This window comes from Tenebrio molitor, chromosome 4 (assembly GCF_963966145.1).
Source record: "Tenebrio molitor chromosome 4, icTenMoli1.1, whole genome shotgun sequence".
NCBI lineage: Eukaryota > Metazoa > Arthropoda > Insecta > Coleoptera > Tenebrionidae > Tenebrio > Tenebrio molitor.
In genome coordinates, this window is record NC_091049.1 from 25180566 (window position 1) to 25204790 (window position 24225).

The following is a 24225-nucleotide window of genomic DNA, read 5'->3' on the forward strand; positions in this document are numbered from 1 at the left end:
CAAAGATAACAATTTTCATGAGAAAAGAAACATTGCAAAATTTACTCGTTCGACAATTTGGGGAGTCCAGTTAAAATTAGGGGATAATTGAATTAATGAATTGGATGTTAGCAGGTTTCAAATTGAGAGAACCACCAAATCAATGTTCATTAGGTTAATTTACTTTTTTTAGCACTCAAATTTGTGGCATATTTGAAATTAAAGGGCGAGAATTGCAAATTAGAAACAGAGTGCTTTATCGTAGAAAATAACTAGAACCGTTTGCACTTTTAGTTAGAAAAGTAACAAAGCAAAGTAGAAAGGGAGTCGGTAGAAAACAGAGACAACAGGGTAACGGTAAAGCCAGGTAGTCGTAGAAATCAGAGGTGTGAGTGAGAGAGAGAGAGAATGAAAATTACCAATTAATTATTAATTAGAACAGTTTTGGGGAATCAAACCAATGTAGAACAATTTTTAGAAGTAACAGATCAACAGAATTTAGTTGCATGACATGGCACTTGCGTAACAGCGTTTCAAGCCCAATTTAGGTTCCAAAATAATGTTAATTTGTTTCATTTTAATTCTGTTTGTTTCATTTTAATTCTGTTTGTTCCATTTTTAATTCTGTTTGTTCCATTTTAATTCTGTTTGTTTCATTTTAATTCTGTTTAATTCTTGGTGCTGATTTTTATGATTGTATAAAATCAGCAATTCAGTGTTCTGTTTAATTCTGTTTGTTCCGTTTTAATTGTCACGTAAGCAAAAATTTTGGCATTTCGTCTAATACCTACATAACATTTCCAATTGCAGGCTTTTGCAACCTTTGCATTTGAAACAATCTCTGGAATATTACGATCCGCCACAGAAAAACATCACCAAGCGACAAGTCTGTCAGCTCTTTGCATTAGCAATTATTTTCCTGGATTTTCTGCGAGTTCTAAATTTTCACCACTTCAATTTTGAATTCTCTTCTGTCGGGTTGAAAGATTGTGCCGCATATACAGGAAATATCTCAAGTTAAAGAGGGAAACGTGCCAAAAATACACTTTGGGTCAAATGGTTAATTTATTATCTAATGACATTGATCGATTTATAGATGCAAATTTTACACCAATTTCTGACGTTAAGAAACGTCACATTTTTCATAACTGTCAAGTAACTGTGAAGTGGTTACGTAAATACTTTACACAACTGAACAATGGCCATGTTTTAAAGCATGCATACAATGAAGTGAATAATTTATTTTAGGATTTAGAAACGTTTAAAACGAAATTATTAATGAAATTATATTGGGTGATTTAAAATGATTGTGGATAAGTATGGCAACTATGTACAAAAATGTATGTGGCAATTGTGCGGGTGGGGTAGAGTTGACATTTGTATGACATTTCATAAGCGTGCATTTGATTTTTTTTTATACCATTGCACATTGATTTGACAATCCTCAAAATTGCGCGACTATGGAACTGTCAAAGAAATGTCAACTTTATCCTACCTACACAGTTGCCACATAAATTTTCGTACATAGTTGCCATCCTTATCCACAATCATTTTGAAACACCCAATAATATTTTGTAATTATAATTGTCTCCCGGTTTTGGAATGAAATTTGAAAAATCAACAGTTTTGAACAATGTCAATATTAAAGTTCTTTCTGGAGAATTAGTGGGTACGACAGGAGCAGCCGGCAGTGGCAAATCATCACTTTTTCAAGTGATAATAAAAGAAGTTGAGCCAACCAAAATGAGAAAAAAAAATAGCGCGAGAAAGAGGATTCCAAGAGACCATCCCTCTTCAGAGCACTGTTCCGGATCTTGTAACTAAACACCGTTTACGTTGTTTTGGCATTATAGGAAAATGGGGTTAGTTGAACATAATGCCAGCTACACATTTTGATGTCAAGGCAATGACAGGCCGGCCTAAATTTATTGTCCGCCATAGTACGTAGAGACATAACAAAAAATCATAAAACTACAGAAATTATTATTTATTTTTCTTCTTACTTAAATACGTATTTTTATAGAATCTTGCAAATAAATATATAATAAATCCCACATTGATGATTAAGAGCGCCGCCCACCCTTTTGGATAAGTGCAGTTAACATTCACAACTGCTGGAAGCATGCTAATAAATACTAAACAATGCTGAACCTGCGAACAATAACAATGACATTTAATTTTTAAATTATTAAAACACCAGTTGTGAAAAATTTTCCAACTTACTATTTGCAGCAAAGTCACGTATTTTTTCCACCAAATGTCTTTGCTGTAATTTGGGTTCCAAGCACTGAGTAAATAGTACACGTACATGATGCAGTGGATCAGCGTGTTGTAGAGCGCCACATAAATGGCCTGACCACCAGGAAAGTATTTTCCAGAGACCCACGACGCCGTCAGGACGCCGATGTGATGATAAACATGCAAGAAGGAAATTTGCCGTTCTTTCTTCCGCAAAACGTAAAACACCTTAAACATTTCGATTAGCTAGGACGTAAAAGAAATGCAGTTAAACGTACAGTTTCAACTAGATCAAAGTACTTGAGCAGAAGATAAGAATGGTGTACTCTCAAAGCCAGTGTAGCTTCGGGACTCTCTGATTTGTCCGAAGGAATACAGAAGAAACTCTGATTCCGCAAATAAGTTGCTGCCTAACGTATGAATTTATGAATTAGTAATTTGATTGTTCTATTGCTCACTCACCATTATAAATATTCCCAGGTTTAAAAAAATTTGAAGGATATTGTAGACGACTAGAATTTTTTTTAATTCGAGTGTTTTCCTCTCCTTCATAAAATTTGGGCCTAGTTTGTAGATGAGTAACAGATAGCACGCTATTATCGTGATCAGTTGCACAGGTGTCCTCATAAGAATTCGATCCATTCGAGGATCTGAAAATATCCCTGTGAAAATTGAAAACTCCTCGGGACACTTTACCGGAAATAGGCGGTGAGTCCGTCAAGAATTCGAACACTTTATCCAACATCGTCGACATTTTGCACAAATTTGCACACAAACCACCGCCGATTGACTATTCTTTCAAATCAGTCCGCGACTCAATAAGTAAGTTAAATTCGGCAAACGTCAGCAAGTTTCCAATGAAACTGTTTAAAAACTGTGGACAAACATGAATGTCTCCATACATACAGGGTGGCTTTGAAGGTTGTGCAGATATTTTAACCTGTGATAGAACTCCACAAAAGGTAACTATTAAGACAATAATGCCTTATACAAATGATGATATTTTTCGAGAAAAAGGGACTAAAAGTTTTTCAAAAAAATTGAGAGCCACAGAATTTTATGCAAAAATGGTTTTTTGTTGTCATTTAATTTAAAATTCCACCTATGTTGTAGCAAAGTCACTTATTTAAAAAAAAAGTTCGGGTGTTTCTTCTTGAAATGCCATCATCGTACTCAAATCTGGTTCGCCGAATACTGTCTTTCAGCTTTCAAAATAAATAAAAATCACTAGGTGCGAGGTCAGGTCAGTCGGATGATTCGACCACTCGCCCACGGCTTGTGTTGGAATTTTCTTGAAATTGCCATCAATATACGCTCGTTCAAGAATGTATTATTCCTAACTTATTGCACAAGTAGCTATTTGAGGATAGGATATTTTTAAATACTAACTGAAAATTTATACCAAAAAGAACTTCAGTCGAACAAAATTCATAACTACAGTGATTTTTTTTAAATAGTAAGTCTCTCATATTATGTACATGTTGTACATATTTTGCTACGAATCAAAACGTATTAGGCTCAAATATATCAACATTATTTGGTTCCATTGTACATATTTTCATCGAACACTTAATAAACCTTATTACCTACATAAACATAGATAATATATTTGTATATTTATGGCAATTTAGATAAATGTGTTGCATAATAAAAAAAAACATACGAAACTGGCAGTTAAAAAAGTGAATGCGTTTAGAAATAGAAACTGATTGCTTTGAGACAAAATTTAAAAAAAATGCAACAAGTCGAAAGTATTCAGACCAAAAGAAAAGTTCATCCGAAGACCAAAGCAAAGTTTCTATCGCATTTCTTTTTTTGGTAATGTATCTCGTTAGCTTTTCGCTTTGAATTTTTGAATCAAAACTTTCACCTGGGACTAAGGCCTAATAGTAAAAAACCACAAAAATGACTTCACTGAAGAAGACCTTTTTCCAAACCTTGCCGAACGCAGTTCTGAAGAACTCGGAAACGATCTAGAGAAAAGATGAAAGAAAGAAGAGCGTTCTCCCTTAAAAGACCATCACTTTTCAGGCCACCATTCCGAACTTTGCATTAGCAATTATTTCCCTCAATCTTCTACGAGTTCTAAATTTTCACCACTTCAATTTAGAATTCTCTTCTTTCGGGTTGAAAAATTGTGCCTCATATACAGGAAATATCTCAAGCTGACGAAGGAAACCTGCCAAAAATACACTTTGGGTCAAGTGGTTAATTTATTATCCAATGACGTTGATCGATTTATAGATGCATTTATTCCGTTTTAAAAAGTCAAATTTTACATCAATTTCTGACGTTAGGAAACGTCACATTTTTCGTAACTGTCAAGTAACACACTTCTGTGAAGTGGTTACGTAAATACTTTACACAACAGGACAATGGCCATGTTTTAAAGCATGCATACAATGAAGTGAATAATTTATTAATGATAATAAGTATACGTACATTATTTTCAGATTTAGAAACGTTTAAAACGAAATTATTATTGAAATTATATCGGGTGATTCAAAATGATTGTGGATAAGTATGGCAACTATGTACGAAAATGTATGTGGCAACTGTGCGGGTGGGATAGAGTTGACATTTGTATGACATTTCATAAGCGTGCATTTGATTTTTTTATATGGTCCAATTTTTACCCTTTTGAGGTGACGTCACGATTTCCTTCCTCGCTTGCTCTTTATTGAAACGACAGAAACAGAAAAAAACAAAAAAAAAGGCACGTTTATTTATTGATGGTAACTTTGAGGTTATTGTATGCTCCTGTCAATTTGACAATTTTTAATTTCTTTCACTTATTACATTAATTACAAACATAACCTTTCGAAGCAATTGTCAACAAATTTGAAACTTTTAGTTATTTATGATCAATTCAAATTTGTTTCTGATCCTAGCTCAAACATACGTGAAATTACTAGATAATGACGTCATCGCAAAAGGGTAAAAATTGGACTATACCATGATTGCACATTGATTTGACATTTTCAAAATTGCGCGACTATGAACTGTCAAAGAAGTGTCAACTCTATCCTAGCCATACAGTTGCCACATACATTTTCGTACATAGTTGCCATACTTATCCACAATCATTTTGAAACACCCAATAATATTTTGTAATTATAATTGTCTGTCGGTTTTGAAATGAAATTTGAAAAATCAACAGTTTTTAACAATGTCAATATTAAAGTTGTTTCTGGAGAATTGGTGGGTACTGCAGGAGTAGCCCGCAGTGGCAAATCAACACTTCTTTAAGTGATACTAAAGGAAGTTGAGCTAAGCAAAGTGAGAAAAAGAAATAGCGCGAGGAAGAGGATTCCAAGAGAACATCCCTCTTCAGAGCATTGTTCCAGATCTTGTAACTAAACACTAAAATGCCTGACCTGACCTGACCTGACCTGATGTGCGGACCTATCATAATTAACATAACATGTTGCTGAATTCCTTTCGATGTCTGAGTATTCTTCTATTGCAAATTAGTAAAACTGACAACAACGTACTAGACATTGACGCTATTTATGACCTCAAACTTAGAAAAACATAACCTAATTTAACAGACAAATTTACTACCAAATTAAAAGCAAAAGTTCCATGGCCTCCCATCATGGCAAAACAACTTCCAAATAAATATACAGTGAGGCGCAAAAGTATGGAATAAATTCATTAAAAATTAAACAAAATTTTTTTCAAAAAAATCTTTGGACAGATCAATTTTAGTTTATAAAAATACATATTTTAATACAAAATAAAATTCCAAGCAGTCATTTGTTTTCGAGTTATGACATCATCGATAGTTTTTTTAAATAGAAACCCCCTATTTTTTTTCTTGATTCTGATAGCCCTTTTAATTGTCTAAACGCCAGCATAAAAATTTTGTTACTTTACATAAGGAAATTTTTGAGAAAAAAAAAGTTGGAAAAAATACATTTTATAACGAACAAAAACAAGTCAAAAACTGTATAACTAGGTACTTAAAATTATGGAATTAAATTGCCATCCCCCCAGCTTGTTGACAATAAGCAACTTTATGAAGAAATTCCCCCTGTTCTAGATTTATCTAGTTTTATCCCTGCACCCAGTCAAAATTAACAATTCTATACGTTGGTTTCTGTTAAATGAGTCATTTTCGAAAACGTTTTATAAAACAAATAACACATACGAATGAAATTGACAGTAACATTTGACTGTTTGACTTACCTACTTGATTTTGTGACTTGTTTTTGTTCGTTATAAAATTTATTTTTCCAAATTTATTTTTTTTTTCTCAAAAATTTCCTTATGTAAGATAACAAAATTTTTATACTGTCATTCAGACAATTAAAAGGGCTATCAGAATCAAGAAAAAAAAATAGGTAGTTTCCATTTAAAAAAACTATCGCTGACGTCATAACTCGAAAACAAATGACTGCTTGGAATTTTCTTTGGTACTAAAACATGTATTTTTATAAACTAAAATTGACCTGTCCAAAGATTTTTTTGAAAAAAATTTTGTTTAATTTTTAAGGAATTTATTCCATACTTTTGCCGCTCACTGTATAATGAATCCCACATTGATCATAAAAAGCGCCGTCCAGTCTTTTGGATAAGTGCAGTTAACATTCACAACTGCTGGAAGCATGCTAATTAATACTAAACAATGCTGAACCTGCGAACAATAACGTTTAAATTTTAAATTGTTAAAACACGAGTTGTGGAAAATTTTCCAACTTACTATTTGCAACAAAGTCACGTATTTTTTCCACCAAATGTCTTTGCTGTAATTTGGGTTCCAAGCACTGAATAAGTAGTACACGTACATGATGGAATGGATCAGCGTGTTGTAGAGCGCCACATAAATGGCCTGACCACCAGGGAAATATTTTCCAGAGACCCACGCCGCCACCAGGACGCCGATGTGATGATAAACATGCAAGAAGGAAATTTGCCGTTCTTTCCTCCGCAAAACGTAAAATACCTTAAACGTTTCGATCAGCAGGGACGTAAAAGAAATGCAATTAAACGTACAGTTTCAACTAGATCAAAGTACTTGAGCAGAAGATAAGAATAGTGTACTCTCAAAGCCAGTGTAGCTTCGGGACTCTCTGATTTGTCCGAAGGAATACAGAAGAAACTCTGATTCCGCAAATAAGTTGCTGCCTAACGTATGAATTTATGAATTAGTAATTTGATTGTTCTATTGCTCACTCACCATTATAAATATTCCCGAGTTTAAAAAAATCTGAAGGATATTGTAGACGACTAGAATTTTTTTAAATTCGAATGTTTTCCTCTCCTTCATAAAATTTGGGCCTAGTTTGTAGATGAGTAACAGATAGAACGCTAGTATCGTGATCAGTTGCACAGGTGTCCGCAATAAAATTCGGTCCATTCGAGGATCTGAAAAGATCCCTGCGAAAACTGAAAACTCCTCGAGACAATTTACCGGAAATGGACGGTGAATCCGTCAAGAATTCGAACACTTTATCTAACATCGTCGACATTTTGCACAAATTTGCACACAAACCACCGCCAATTAACTATTCTTTCAAATCAGTCCGCGACTCAATAAGTAAGTTAAATTCGGCAAACGTCGGCAAGTTTCTAATGAAACTGTTTAAAAACTGCGGATGAATATGAAGATCTCCATACCTACATACAGGGTGACTTTGAAGATTGTGTAGATATTTTAATCTGTGATAGAACTCCACACAAAGTAACGATTAAAAAATTGTCGCAACACTAATAGTATATTAAGTATAAAGAACGGTAATGACAATGTACCGATCGAAGACAATTGTTTGGAGGAGGAGCTTGCGACGACTCCAAAATTGTCTGAGATCGGTACATTGTCATTAACGTTCGTGATGCTTATGAGATTTTTTGCGCGATTGAATATTTATTACAAAACATTCACATCTAGAATAGGCCCAATCACGAGACAGAATATAGCCTTTTTTCTTATTTTTTTTTTTTTAATTTCGCCCTGGGTCGGAATTGAACCCGCGACCCTCGCGTCCCTGAGCCGAAACGGACTCCCTTAGGCAAGTTCGCTAATATTATTTCATTGCAGCGGCAAGGAATGCCGATTACAAGAGCCGTATGAGTTTCCAGAAGTGCTAACATCTTGTCTTCAACTTCTGTCCACGTATATAGAGAATTTCCGAAACCAACGACCTCAATGTGTAATCAAGAAGACAAGGAAAATTCGAGGTAAGAAAATTTTCACATGCTAATGTAGCAGCAAGTTCGCTAATGCCATTTCATTATAGCTGCAAAGAAAGCCAACTACAAGAGCCGTGTGAGTTAACAGAAAGTGCTACCATCTTGTCTTCAACTTCTGTCTACATGAAAATTATTATTATAATAATCGATTAATTTTAAATAAATTTTACTTACCGTTTTCTAGAACACCAAAAATTACTTACTGTCGAGTTTATCGTTAGCAATGAGTAGTAAACAGAGCTTTCCGTCTTGGAAACAGACGTGGTAAACAAGCAAATAGGGTACAATCGCGCAAAAACGTATTTTTGCATTACTTAAAAATGGCAAAAGTAATTGAAGCAAAATATATACAGGGTGTTTTTGAAGTTGAGGCGTTCCTTTTAACATGTGATAGTATGCGTTGTTCTAAAGAGTTTTAGCCAAAATCATCTTAGTAAAATGTCTATGGCAATGAAGATACATTAAGTTAATTTTTTTGAAATTTTTGAAACCGGTCCTGCTCAAATTTGCACTGATTTGTTAGAAATTAGAATTGACAAAAAAAAAATCAAATGAGCATGGACGTTAATCAAAAATACTGTAGAGTAGTCATCTAATTAGTCGGAATGGCTTTATTACTAGGAAAATAATGAGCTCACAGATATGTCGCTAATGTACGGGCAATGTTATCACGTTATCAGAATGCAGCTGCGGCGTCCAGAGAGTACGCAGAGCGATTTTCGGAAAGACACCATCCTGGGCCACGTCAGTTATTAATCTAGTACAGCGGAGAAATAGACAGGACCGGACTCAAAATTTTAGAAAAGAATATAAATATACAATCAATTATTTCCGTTAATACGGACATTTTACTAAGAAGATTTAGGCTAAAATTCTTAAGAATAATGTATAGTACCTCGTGTTATAGCGAACGCCTCAATTTCGAAAACACCCTGTATACATATTTACATACTTATGATTATGTTAATAGTATGTCTATATTATGTTAGGACGTTTACGTTTGTGCAGATATGTTTTCTCATCATGAAACAAACAATATTTTCGCAGTAGGCGTTGGTGACGTAGTTGAATGTGCCGGAAGCCTCATAACATGAGTGATACTAGTATCGCCGATAGGTGGCGCTACCGGCGGCAGTGGAAACCTAGTTTGTCTAACGTTGCGAGGCTGGCGGCAAATAGTCAGGGAGTTTTTTACCAAGTTTGCATAATTGCTGGCCCATTGTTATGTAGCCACGTTCCAGGTAGTCAATTAATAGATTTCCTTCCCTCCCCCTCCGTTACGGGCGCTACTGGTTCCAGAAGAGGCGAAAGGTCCACACGTGTCCTCTACAGGCGCTGGCCCAGTTCGACGGGACGAGAGAAGACAGAAAGATAGGAGAATAGAAGAAATAGTATATTAAAACATGAGTTTTGTAAAACTTATATTAAGACACGAGTCAGATTTGCAAGACGACTGCCGCAGGCAGGAGTGCCTGTAAATAACGAGTGCTCTTATGTTTTATAAAACGAGTTTTTTATGCTATTTTTTCTAATTTGCATATTAAATACATGCTTTTTACAAATAAAATCAATTTTGGTAATTTAGGGAATTTTGTGACAGTTGGTGACACATTTATTTCATGATTAATATTTAAAGTAAAATTCTAAATTTGTATCTAGACTAAACAAAATTGTCATTTTTCGCAAGTGAAATTGCAATTAAAAATGAATTATGCGGCAAATAGCAGAGAATACCAGAGTCAATTTGCTGCTGACAGCTGGGAGTTAGACCTAATAGTGAAAAACTACAAAAATAATCTGGAAAAAAATGGACCATCACTTTTCAGGGCACTGTTCTGAATGTTTGGTCCAATAGTCATAGTTTATAATCCCGTTTTGAAAAGTCTAATGTTACATCAATTTCTGACGTTAAGAAACGTCATACTTTTAATAACTCTAAGTGCTTATTCACAATGGACATAAGACTTAAGAAATATGTACGGTCGATGGACAGATAAAACTGGGACACTTAAAATTTAATCGATGTAAATCAGACTATTGAATTGTCAATATATTTGACAGGCCCTATATAATATGTCATACCAAAGTTAACCTATTAATTAAACGATGAAAATTTGTAAATTTTGAATTTATGTGATTGTCATTTTTGTCCCAGTTTTATTTGTCCCTCGACTGTACTGTACACTGAGGTCACTTCTCATAAGTTACATAAAAATTAATAGTATATCCACTGCATGTATCATGAATTTCTTATGCCTTCTGTCTAGCTTATGTCCATTGTGAATAAGCACTCAAGTAACACACTTATGTAAAGTTACGTAATAGTATTTTACATTACAAGCCAGGTAAAATGGTTTTTACTGGCGAATGGAGGATATAACTAACGAGTCGAAGACGAGTCAGTTACCTCCTTGAGCCAGTAAAACCAGTTACCTGGCGTGTCTTGTATAATATTTTATTTGTTACTAAATTGTAAACAACTAAATAAAATTAAAAATGATCAAATTCTGTTTTCTTCCAAATTATTGCTCAAAACTCAGAAACCTTAGAAGTACAATTACTATGACAACTCGCCGTTTGTTCAAATTGTTTATTTCCGTCAAGATTTTTTCTCAAATGAACGTGCCAGAAGAAATCAAAAAGGAAGCTATAAACGTGGCTTCCAGTTTACTGCCAGCGAAGTCTTTAGCAAGATATGAACGAGAATATGAAGAATTTAAAAATTGGCAGAAAAACAATAACGTAACTGGTGTAACGGAAGACGTTCTTTTGGTGTATCTTCACCAACTATCAGACAAATTTAGCCCCAATTCTTTGTGGTCGAAATGGTCCATGTTAAAAAGCTGCCTGGAAATTAAAGAAAATGCTGAAGTTCGCAGGTTTGTTTTCCTATTACAGACGTTGTCAAAAAAGTGATATTTTAACTTGACATTTGTAGATTTCATAAGGTAATTGCTTTTCTCAAGAGAAAGAATGAGCGTTACGTGCCGAGAAGGCAAGGGTTTTAACAAAAGAGCAAGTGGAAAAATTTCTTGTTGAAGCTCCTGATGACTATTGGTTGTTATATAAAGTGATTACAATTTTTGGAATTTTTGGTGCTTGCCGGTGTGACGAGCTTCTCTCGTTGACGGTGAAGGACGTAGAAGATGTTAAGAAATATATTATCGTCACTTTACGGAATACAAAGAATTTAACAACAAGGAGATTTACAATCACAGATGAGGGCTGCAGTTTTCAGCCTTGTGTTTTGTACAGAAAACCTACCGTAATGGCAAATGTATTTCCCTCAATGTTGGCCAGCACACTATTGGCGGTGTACCGAAAAAAATTGCAACATACTTAGGGCTACAAGAACCTGAATTATACACAGGTCACTCATTTCGCCGATCAGCAGCAACAATGGTTGTGGATGCAGGTGGAGATATTTTGACACTAAAACGTGCGGGAGGATGGAAAAGTAGTGGAATTGCGGAAGGTTATGTGGATGATTCTATCAATAAAAAAATTGAAATTGCGAAAAAAATGTTTCCTGGACGAAACTCAACAGATGTGGCTTCCACTTCGACAAATGTGGCTTCCACTTCGGGAGGTTCTACAATTAATTGTCCAATGACGAGCGAATTCACTTCCGCTTCAGGAATGTTCGACATTAGCGGAAATTCTAATTGTACATTTAATTTTAATTTGTATGAAACAAAGAAATAAAAATGTTCAAATGTTAAAAATGCTACTATCCTTTCCAAATTTCAAATTTCTCTACTAACTTGTTAAATTCATAACTGGTCTGCTGTCAATTTAACGCTACTAGCCAGTTAAAATGACTTTTCAACGTCAAGTGACAGTTCGAATAAATGACGTTTACAATTTAGTAACAAATAAATACTTTACACGTGCACAACTGGCTAATGACCACGCATGCATACAATGAAGTGAATCATTTATTAATGAATTAATGACAAATGATAATAAGTATACATAGATTACACTGGTCTACAGTGAAAAAATATTCTGAATAGTTTTAACTAATTTTGCTTGTCTACCCATGCTGAATACGAGTGAGTGATCACAAAACTTCAAAACTAGTAACTTTTTTTAAAGGTTGGCGAAGGAACGTTGCCAGACGCTAGTGGGCCATTGCACAGACCACTTTCTGAAGTCAGTGTCACGGCCTGTTAAAATAGAGACCGCCTTGGTATTACATATTACGCTAACCAAGTTCTATAATTCTATAAGTTATCGAATCCAGAAATCAAATCTCATCGCTTCGTCAAAAAAGAAGTTATGTCTTCTAGGCCATAATTAATAGCCTTCACCAGTAAAGAAACAGTCCTCTTGGCCGAATTATTGCAGCAACTTAATTTTACAGGGATGATACTTCCACTTCCACATCTATGGCACCTGAGCTTTGGAGTCATTTATCAATCGGACCTGATCGTTGCAACTTTCTCTTTGGCGTCTTTCTTTGATACTCCTTCTGATAACTCATTTGCAATTCCCTTTCACGATTCGTCTCTGGCGCGCCGCATGATTCTGCAAAAAGCACATCTTGACTTGTTTTCGTATTTTCTCATTCGCTGACAGATTTGGACGCGCTTCTACAAATAATGGTGTCGTTAGTAATTCTGAAGCCCGTAACCTTCTTAAATTCGTACACAATTCCTTTGCAGGTTTACAAAATATTAGTGTAAACCATATCGAATTAGAATTTATTTTTTATGGTAAGTTTTGCCATTACAAAGATAACGAATTTTATACTATTGCGCCTATTGCGCTAAATTGAGGTCATTAGTATCGCAAGGCTATAACGATTAACAGAAAAAACATTGGAAAGGTAAAGAAAAATTTCTTTTGCTATTTTGCTTGGTAAATAACGTCCGTCAAAGTTTTCACATATTGACGTCACATTGAGAGCAAAAAAAAATCAAAAAGGAAAAGATGATGTCTAAATAATTTACCTCCAAAACGCAATTTATTGTCTCGTAAGTGAAGGCTTTATGTGTGTGACAAATACAAAATAATTCTAACCGCGTAGTTTCTAAAATCATTTCTAGGCAACCAAATCACTCAAGCGAAGAGTACCGCTAGTGTCACATTGGCTATTACACCCTTGACTATTCTGTGAGTTTTGCATTGTTTTAAATTTGTTCCTTTCACGACTGCATCCTCACTGGACCTGTTACAGAAGAGAAACGTATTTTTAGACGCAATTTTAAAAAATGCAGAAACCCGAAAAAACTCAACTCAAAAGAAAAATCCATCCGAAGGACAGAGCAAATTGTCTGTCACAGTTCTTGTTTTGGTAATTTTTTCTTGGCGAGAATCTTCTTTGACCTGATCAAAACTTTCAGTTGGCAGTTACCAATAATCATAAAATATTACAAGAACGACTTCACCGAAGAAAATCTTTATCCAAATCTCGCCGAACACAGTTCTGAAGACCTGGGAAATGAACTGGAGGAAAAATGGCACGAAGAAGAGAAGTCTTGCAAAAGACCCTCTCTATTGAGGGTACTGTACGGAATGGTTGGTAGAAAATACATCGCTTACGGTGTTTTAATGCTGCTACTGGAGCTTGCTACCACGTATGTATGCATCTCGATATTTCGCGAAAGAAAATATTTCCTATTTCAGATTTTTTCCACTCCTCTGTTTGAAACAATTGCTGAAGTATTTGGATCCGCAAGTGAAAAGTATCACAAAACAAGAGGCCTGCATGTTTGCTTTGGCAATTGTACTGCTGAATCTCCTCCGAGTCTTGTACACTCACCAATTGTATTTGGAATTCACTTCTTTGGGAATAAAAGTTCGCATAGCTTGTTCTTCCCTCGTATACAGGAAGTACTTGAAACTGAAAAGAGAGACTTGTCAAAAATTCACTTTAGGTCAAGTCGTTAATTTATTGTCTAATGACGTTGAGAGATTCAATGATGTGTTGGTCTTTTTCCATAACACCTGGATCGGTCCTGTCAAGATTCTAGTAGGGTTGTATTACTTGGACGTTGTTCTGGGGAAAACTGTCATCGTCGGATTTCTGATATTATTTCTATTTATTTTTCTCCAAGGTTTGTGGTTCCTGATGGTTCAACTAAACTACACTATTTGTTTCAGCTTATACGGTTAGGCATATCGCAAATCAGAACTTGAGAGTTGCCCCAAAGACTGATCACAGGATTCGTCTAATGAGCGATATCATTTGTGGAATTCAAGTTATCAAAATGTATACTTGGGAAAAACCTTTCTCCAAACTAGTGAATCTTTCTAGAAAGTGAGTACTTATTAATATTATCATTGATATTCTTATAAATTTGCACTTCTTTTTCATTCTTTTCTATATTTCTCCTATCTTTTATTTTTCCTGATTCAATTTTCTTTCGTCATTTTAAATTACCGTTTTATTTCATACATACATTTGTTCTTATTTTCAGAACTGAAATTGCACAATTGCTCAAACCTAATCTTCTCCGGATCACTAATTTGTGTTTTGGTCTCTATCTAGACAAGATAGCAGTTTTCTTTTGTGTTTTGACCACTCTCTTAACAAAATCACCATTTACGGCGCAATATTTTTTGTGTTGTTCAACTTGTTCAGAAATTTGACTCTCACAGTAATGAAACGTACGGCATACGCTTTCATTTTTTACGCAGGAGCCAAAAGTTCTCTTCAAAGGATTGAAAAATTCTTACTTTGCGAACATCAAGAATCTCAACATTTGAGCAACAGAAAAGAAACGTACAACAAAATTGTCGACAGCTCTTTGTCCACGTCGCCTCAAGCCATTTACACATCAGGTTTTTGTATTAAAAAAAACCTGATGGTAAAATATGAAAAAAGTGCGGTATTAAACGATGTCAGCATTGAAGTTTCTTCTGGAGAATTGGTGGGCATTGCAGGAGCGGCCGGCAGCGGCAAATCAACACTCCTCCAAGTCATATTAAAAGAAGTTGAACCAACCAAAGGGTTTGTTGATGTCGAAGGAGCAGTGTCGTATGCCGCACAAGAAGCCTGGATTTTTTCGGCCAGTGTCAGACAAAATATCCTGTTTGGTCAAGAAATGGATCAAGACAAGTACCAAAAGGTGATCAGAGTGTGCGCTTTGGTCGAGGATTTATCTCTTTTCCCTCACGGTGACCAAACACTGGTAGGGGAGAGAGGTGTGATGTTGAGTGGAGGTCAGAAAGCTAGAATCAGCTTAGCTAGAGCTGTTTACAGAGACGCTGACATCTACCTTCTGGATGATCCTTTGTCGGCGGTTGACGCTCACGTAGCTGAACACATCTTCAACGAATGCATTTTAAATTATTTGAAAAGCAAGAGTGTCGTTTTGGTCACCCACCAAATCAAATACCTGTCAAAAGTCAATCAAGTGTATTTCATAGAAAACGGAAAACTGACAGCTGGTGAAACTGTTGATAAATTTAAGAAATTGACACATGATAATGAAATCGAAACAGTCCCCTTGGAAAGACGTGACGCGGTGTCAGAAGTCAAAGAGCACCGAAGCTCAGAAGCTACTTCTCAAAATATGTACAAAAAATATTGTTTTGCAGGTCACTGGTTAATGTCTCTCTTGATCCCCTTCATGTTTGGATTTGGTCAAGTTTTAAACAGCGGTATTGATTTCTTTGTCGCATTTTGGCTTGACCTAACAGAAAATCCCAATCATTTTGGTTTTGAGTGGAAAACAATGTTGTCACATCAAATTTTCTTGACAACATATGCCTCTCTCACAGTGATTTTAGTGTTGTTAGTTCACTCATTATCATTCTTCTATGTGAAATATTTCATAAACGTTTCGAACAAGTTTCATAAAGCAATGTTCGCTACAATACTCAAGGTACCGATAAAATTTTTCAATGATCATTCTTCTGGACGCATTTTAAACAGATTCTCGAAAGATATGATGTGCATCGATCAGTATATTTCAATATTTTTATTTGAAATCATAACCCTTATGTTCAGCGTAATTGGAATATTCGTAGTCATCTCTATTTCCAACTACTGGTTAATATTGCCTTCGATTGGACTCATTATCCTTTTTTACATATTTGCATATCTATTCAAGCCTATCAGCAAGAGTATCCGAAGAACTGAAGGAATAGGTAAGTTTTGTTGCTTTTAATTATCTTTTATTAGCTTTATACATTTTAGTAAAAAGTCCAGTACTGAATCATTTTGTAGCGTCAGTACAAGGATTAACTACCATTAGAGCCTTTGATGCCCAAAAATGTTTGCAACAGGAATTTGACCACCACCAAGACGTCCACGCTTCTGCTACTTACTTGTTAAAAACCATCGTTTATAGTTTTAGTTTTTGGGTTGATATGATGTGTTTAATGTACATAGTACTTATTATTTTCAGCTTTCTACTCTTCGAATCTCGTAAGTTAAATCAACGTTGTCGATATCTAAAAAGAATTCGTTTGTAGAATCTACTGCATCAAAGATGGGTTTAGCAATCACTCAATCACTCGATCTGATAGGAACGGTTCAAGGAGGAATGAAAATGTGGAGTTACGTCGATTCTCAGATGTCTTCTGTAGAACGAGTTCTGGAATACTCTGACCTCACTCCTGAAGAAGACAATGGACATTTTGTGCCACAAGAAACGTGGCCTCAACAGGGAAACGTCGAATTCAAATCTGTGACTATGCAATATTCGCCGGAGAAACCGATGGTCCTCAACCAAGTATGTTTTACTGTCAAATCTGGAGAGAAACTGGGAATTGTTGGTAGAACTGGAGCTGGAAAGACTTCTCTCCTGTCTGCTCTGTTTCGTTTGTTTCACTTTGAAGGTACCATTCTTATCGACAGAGTAGACACAAAATTGGTACCTCTCCAAACTGTTCGTGAGAAGATCTCCATCATTCCTCAAGATCCAGTTTTGTTTATTGAATCGTTGCGCAAGAATCTGGATCCGTTTGGCGAATACTCTGACTGTCAAATCTGGCAAGCTCTGGAAGAGGTCCAGATGAAGAATCTGATCGTTAGTCTTCCTTCTGGTCTGGAAACTGTGGTCATCGAAAAAGGAAACAACTTCAGCGTGGGACAAAAACAGTTGCTTTGTTTGGTTCGAGCCATTTTACGCAACACTAAAATCATCGTGTTGGATGAAGCCACTGCTAGTATTGACTTGGAAACAGATGAGCTAATACAATTGACGATCAAAAGAAGATTCAAGGAGTGCACGGTTTTGACCATAGCGCATCGTTTGAATACCGTTATGGATTCGGACAAAATCTTGGTAATGGATTCTGGACGAGTCGCCGAATTTGGAGAGCCGCAGCAGCTTTTGCAAGATACAGATGGAATGTTTTACAGCTTGGTTACTCGAAATTCAAAGGAAGACCTAGGGAACATGTGAAAACAGAAGTGTTATTTCGTTGGTGTCTAGAAGGTTCTTTCGAACATTTTCCAAGTATTTTATATTCAGGCTTGATCTTTCTGTGATCCTGTTGTACCGATCCACCTCTGCAACGCGCACCCTTCTGTTTCGATTTAAGCAATAGTTTTGGGAAAATGTGATACCAAGAAAAATGTGAGAAGTTAAATATATACGTAATAAACAAGCAAATTTTAAACACTGCTATTTAATTAATTCAAGAAATCGAAAAATTCTACTGGTCAGATCTTCTCTACTCGAGTTTTTTAAATAATTAAAATTAAAATTTTAAGCTAAGGATATGTCGCATCGAGATAGATTGATATAACTTTGCTAGTAAATTTGTGCCAAGTGGATACGTGTCTTTCATATTATCAGGTACCTTCAAAGCTAACGATTATGCCTATTAGGTACTTTATCACTTCTATCTACTGTCTAGACTGTCTCATTTGTAAACCAAAAAAATGCAATGAAATTAAAAATTCATTTGAATTTGAATAATTATTTTTTTTAGGAATAAACACACTCATCAAAGAATTTAATTTACATTTAGTCTTATTTGCTGACAAAAAAGATTTCATCCAAGCTAACCAACATCTAAACTGTTTGCAACAAAATTCTGAATCCTAAGTTTTAATGCTTGTGGTAGAGTTTATTCTCAGTAAGGACCTAGAATGTGTGTGAAAGATAAAATAAAAGTCACTCATCGCATTTCGATTCTAGCTGAATTTGTGTCATATCAGTTATTTATTGAAATGCCCTGAAACTATTCGACAAAGTAGAAGAATCTATCCTAGACAGAAGGTATGGTTTTTGTTGTATTTTTTGTTTTGGTAAACTTCCGCGTGGGTCTTGCACAGTCAACTTATCTTAGGTTTCAGCTGGACCTTGCCTTTGTTTGAAACAATCAACATATGCCCATAGAGAAGATAAAATGCCTTTTTTCTGAGCGGAGTAGAAGTACTTCAAGTCCTAGGAGTAGAAGTGTCCTATTGGCGGCTTGACCGAGTCAACAGTCAAATGTAAGGTCATTTGTATTTGTCACGATTTATTTATCAATTACACGAAATATGTAATAATTATATTATTCCTATTAAATAAAAGCCTCAAATAAAGCCAAACATCGAAATTATTACCCAATATTTAACAGCTTCCGATATGGCCGCCCGTTGTGGGCGTGTCCACGGCGTGGATATACCTAGTATAGATGTCAGATGTAATGATGTCAAAATTAAAAAATAACGAACGATGCAAGAATTACAGAAATCGAGGTTTTAAGTCACTAAGTTTCCTCTAAAATGTCAATAAAAACACATTTTTTAAAAAGAATTAGTACAAATCTGTCACTATATACTAAACTACTATTATATAAGTCTACTAGCTGACCCGGCGAACTTCGTACCGCCTCAGAATCAATAAATGTTGTGTTAACTTATTAGGTGAATTAAATTAAGTTTTTTTATTAAGATAAAATGAAAAATTAAAATGAATTGAAATTTAATGATTTAATGCATACACAAACAAATTTAATACAGTTGGTTGCAAAAAAAAAACGGGAAACGAAATTTTTTTATTTAATTATTTAATGTAAATTTGTTTTGTCCATTTGTCAATTAATTGTCTACTCGACAATACCTATCAAATAATTTCTAAAAATGTCTGAATTTTGACTCTAATTCTAACCTATCTCTCGTAAGAAGGTTTCACACTATGAACAAATTGTAAAAATGTATCAATTTTATTCTGACAGTTCCCGTTTTTTTTTGCAACCAACTGTACCTTAATTTAATGCTAAGCACTACGCCCTCCGACGGAGATTATTCATTCGTATTCACGTCACGTGATGTGCAATTTCTGCACGGATTTTGGCCTTCAGGTCTTGTAGGGTCCTTAGATGGTTGATATAAACGCGAGATTTCAAAAAAACCCATAAACAAAGTCGCAAGGGGCCAAATCTGGCGAGCGAGTTCTCTACTACAAAGTGCCCCTTATTGAAGTGAAACTCCAGTTCTTTGTCTTGTCGCACTTCCGGTTTGTCTGAACGTAGTGACCCATGTAACAATTGATTTCTGGTTCGGGACACGACCCAACATTGAAGCGATTTCGGAAGGGTTGCGATCACAGAATATCAGTTTGAAAAGTAGACCTCGACGGCAAACGCAGGGTCTCCATCTCCACTCTTCCAACCATGGAGGTAGTATTAACAGGAGGGAGCATTCCCTATAGCCCTCCTATACCGTAAATGCTTTAGATGCGGTATCAGTCGGCCACTCTCTGGTACCACTTTATGACTCTTCTCAAACTCGCGCAAGCGTTAGTGACACTGCTGGCCCTCTACTGGGATCTTTCCACATGGTGCGCTCTGCATTTAGTACCCCTTTATGGCAGTGCGCATTTACGCGGCATTTCCGCTTTTTTCAAATAGTGCTCCCTCCTGACAACGCATGATGGCAGCTGATAGAGATAGGGAACAAATCTTTAAAACCACGGGACCACGGCTTCAGAATGAGACCACTCCCGCTCCATTACGGTCTGAATGGCGCGCATTTCAAAAAAGGAAGTTATGTTGTCGCACCCTGTACAATGCAAAAATAGGTAACAGTAATACGTGTTGATCACCATTGAGATCACACTTGGTGTCAAAACTCAGCTGACGTTAAATCTCAATTAAGTTCAAATCAAAGTTCAAATTGTCAATGCGCGCACAATGACAATTACAAAATGAATTTTCTTGATATTTTTTTTTTCGTTAGTTATTCGATGTTTTAATAGTTATTCTGCTAATCGGGGCGGAGACAAATCCAACAATGTGTAACACAATAAAAATCATTGGTGTGAGCTCGTGACACATGTCGAGTACTTTTGAGGTTATATGAAATCACTGAATTAACTGAACGATCAAGTTATCGACCGGGGTTTAAAATTATTGAATTACTAATATCGCTATTAAAAAATAGGGGTTGATGGTAGAAGGGTGAAAATTTAGGGTTGTATGTATTTTTTAATGCCACATCATAAAAAAATAAAAAGAAACAATTTTGTCCAAAAAATAAAAAAAAAAAATTTGGGGAGGGCCACCCTTATCACTTAGGGGCATAAAAAATAGATAAAAACCTATTCTCAGACCTACTGAACACACATATAAAATTTCATCAAAATCGGTCAAGCCGTTTCGGAGGAGTATGATAACTAAAACTGTGACACGAGAATTTTATATATTAGATTGTTGCACCACATGTGGAATATTGTTCTGCACTGTTAATTATGCTACCAAACTATCGAATTAAAGAGTTGCAATTGGTACAAAATCGTTGCATGAGAATTATTTTAAATTGTAGTAAACATACCCCCATCAAAGACATGTTATGTGTATTAAACCTAATGAGTGTAAAAACTATAATTCATTTAAATATAATGATTACCATATTTAAAATAAATAATCACCTCTTGCCAGAATTTTTATTTAATAAAATCTCACAGAACAAAGAGACACACAATTATAATTTAAGAGACCCATTTAAGTTCAAAATTAACAGATGTAGAACACATAAGACATACAACACAATATTTTTTAGGGGTCTGTCTATGTACAACATGTTACCGTTACAGCTTAAATAATGTAACAACTTACTTCAATTTAAAGTACATCTCAGACAGTATTTTAAAGAGAACATTGTTATGTGTTAGAAATAGTAAATTTGTTTTTAAATTTGTATTTTTTGTGATTGTTTAACTATGGTTAATTTGATTTTTATTGTAATTTTGTAGCAATTTGCTAAATAAACTTCTTCTTTCTTTCTTTCTTTCTAAATTGGTTTGTACACACGCAAATATGAAAAATCACAGTAAAAACTTGCTCATTTCGGATTAAAACGAAGCAGGAATTACAGAAATCGAGGGTTTAAGACGTTAACTTCGTTCAGTGTTAAAAAGTAAACAGCTGTAAGTTGTAATCGTTTCACGTTTTGATAATTTTTGTTATGTTTAGCAAATATCTGAATTATGTTTGATACAACTGAAAACGAAATGCATTGCACCCCACCAAAATAGACGCAGATCGCGGCAAACTCAATGTAGGATGTAGTTCCTTAGAGGAAGAATTATAAATTATTATTGTATTAAAGGAAAAAACTTCTCGCAAGAGGTCATCGTTAACTAGAAGACGTTTTCAAATGTTTGGACTAAAATATATGACTTATGGTATTTTACTACGTAGACTACATCTCATAGTCACGTACGTAAAGACATAACAAAAAATCATAAAATCACAGAAAACATTATTTATTTTTCTTCTTATTTAAATACGTATTTTTATAGAATCTTCCGAATAAATATATCATAAATCCCACATTGATGGTAAAGAGCGCCATCCACCCTTTTGGATAAGTGCAGTTAACATTCACAACCGCTGGAAGTATGCTAATAAATATTAAACAATGCTGAACCTGAGAACAATAAAAATAACGTTGAAATTTTAAATTGTTAAAACACCAGTTGTGGAAAATTTTCCAACTTACTATTTGCAGCAAAGTCACGTATTCTTTCCACCAAATGCTGTAGCTTGGGTTCCAAGCACTGCATAAATAGTACACGTACATGATGCAGTGGATCAGTGTGTTATAGAGCGCCACAAAAGCGGGCTGACCACCAGGAAAGTATTTTCCAGAGATCCAAGTCCCCACCAGGATGCCGATGTGATGGTAAACATGCAAGAAGGAAATTTGCCGTTCTTTCTTCCGCAGAACATAAAAAACCTTGAACATTTCGATGAGCAGGGGCGTAAAAGATATGCAATTAAACGTACAGTTTCAACTAGATCAAAGTACTTGAGCAGAATATAAAAATAGTGTGTTCTCAAACCCAGTGTAGCTTCGGGACTTTCTGATTTGTCCGGAGGGAGGCAGAAGAAACTCTGATTCCGTAAGTAAGTTGCTGCCTAACGTATGAATTTATGAATTAGTAATTTGATTGTTCTATTGCTCACTCACCATTATAAATATTCCCAGGTTTAAAAAAATCTGAAGGATATTGTAGCCGACTAGAACTTTTTTTAACTCGAATTTTCTTCTCTCTTTCATTAAATTTGGGCCTAGTTTGTAGATGAATAACAGATAGAACGCTATTATCGTGATCAGTTGCAAAGGTGTCCGCAATAAAATTCGGTCCATTCGAGGATCTGAAAGTATCGCTGTAAAAACTGAAAACTCCTCGGGACACTTTACCGGAAATGGGCGGTGAATCCGTCAAGACTTCGAATACTTTATCCAACATCGTCGACATCTTACACAAATTTACACACACACCACCGCCGATTGACTATTCATTCAAATCAGTCCGCGACTCAATAAGTAAATTAAATTCGGCAAACCTCGGCAAATTTCCAATGGAACTGTTTAAAAACTGTGGACGAATATGAAAATCTCCATACATATAGGATGACTTTGAAGATTGTGATAGAACTCCACAAAAGGTAACGATTAAGACAATAATGCCTTATACATATGTTGATATTTCTAAAGAAAAAAGGGCTTAAAGTTTTTCAAAAAAAAACTTGAAAGCCGCAAAATTTTATGAAAAATTGGGTAAAAAAAATTATAGTGGACGTTTTTTGTTGTCATTTCATTCAAAATTCCACCTATGTTGTAGCAAAGACACCTTTTTATTAAAAAAGTCCGGGTGTTTCTTCTTGAACTGCCGCATAACGTCATCGTCGCACTCAAATCTGGTTCCCCGAATAATGCCTTTCAGCTTTCGAAATATAATTTAGAAATCACTAAGTGCGAAGTCAGGTCAGTCGGATGATTCCACCACTCGCCCACGGCTCGTGTTGGAATTTTCATTCTCTTGAACAATAGCCATCAATACACGCTTGTTCAAGAATGTACTATTCCTAACTTATTGCACAAATAGCTATTTTTCTGCAATCCATTTGCGGATATGTTATTTTTAAATACTTAATGAAAATTTATACCAAAAAGCACTTCTCACTCGAACAAAATTCATAACTTCAGTGCTCTTTAAAAAATAGTAAGTCTCTGATATTGTGCAGATGTACATATTGTACATGTTGTACATGTTTAGCTACAAAGCAAAACGTATTGCACTAAATTGGATAATATATAATGTGTTGCATAATCAACAAAAACATACGAAACTGGAAGTTTAGAAACAGAAACTGATTGCTTTGAGAAAAAGTTAAAAAAAATGCAACAAGCCGAAAGTATTCACACCAAAAGAAAAGTTCATCCGAAGACCAAAGCAAATTTTCTATCACATTCCTTGTTTTGGTAATGTTTCTCGTTAGCTTCTCGCTTTCAATTTTTGAATCAAAATCAAGGTGTAATAGTAAAAAACTGCAAAAATGACTTCACCGAAGAAAACCTTTTTCCAAACATTGCCGACCGCAGTTCTGAAGATCTCGGAAATGATCTGG

At 35.2% G+C, this 24225-nt stretch overlaps 3 protein-coding genes across 3 annotated transcripts; 1 reads left to right on the forward strand and 2 right to left on the reverse strand.

The window, feature by feature from the left end:
- Window positions 1–1951: 1951 nt before the first annotated feature.
- LOC138128862 (very long chain fatty acid elongase 4-like) lies at window positions 1952–3113 on the reverse strand. The gene is made up of 5 exons (XM_069045072.1): window positions 2914–3113; window positions 2680–2867; window positions 2496–2627; window positions 2203–2445; window positions 1952–2130 (listed from the first exon to the last, which is right to left on the reverse strand). Exons 1-5 carry the CDS (start codon window positions 2969–2971, stop codon window positions 1963–1965), a joined length of 789 nt encoding a protein of 262 aa, XP_068901173.1. The 5' UTR covers window positions 2972–3113; the 3' UTR covers window positions 1952–1962.
- Window positions 3114–5413: 2300 nt separating this feature from the next.
- On the reverse strand, window positions 5414–7790 carry LOC138128863 (very long chain fatty acid elongase 7-like). Its single transcript, XM_069045073.1, has 5 exons — window positions 7634–7790; window positions 7400–7587; window positions 7216–7347; window positions 6923–7165; window positions 5414–6856 (listed from the first exon to the last, which is right to left on the reverse strand). Exons 1-5 carry the CDS (start codon window positions 7689–7691, stop codon window positions 6740–6742), a joined length of 738 nt encoding a protein of 245 aa, XP_068901174.1. The 5' UTR covers window positions 7692–7790; the 3' UTR covers window positions 5414–6739.
- A 7036-nt stretch (window positions 7791–14826) lies between these two features.
- On the forward strand, window positions 14827–18893 carry LOC138129805 (probable multidrug resistance-associated protein lethal(2)03659). The gene is made up of 3 exons (XM_069046103.1): window positions 14827–16512; window positions 16562–16792; window positions 16840–18893. Exons 1-3 carry the CDS (start codon window positions 15021–15023, stop codon window positions 17772–17774), a joined length of 2658 nt encoding a protein of 885 aa, XP_068902204.1. The 5' UTR covers window positions 14827–15020; the 3' UTR covers window positions 17775–18893.
- The last annotated feature ends 5332 nt before the right edge of the window (window positions 18894–24225 follow it).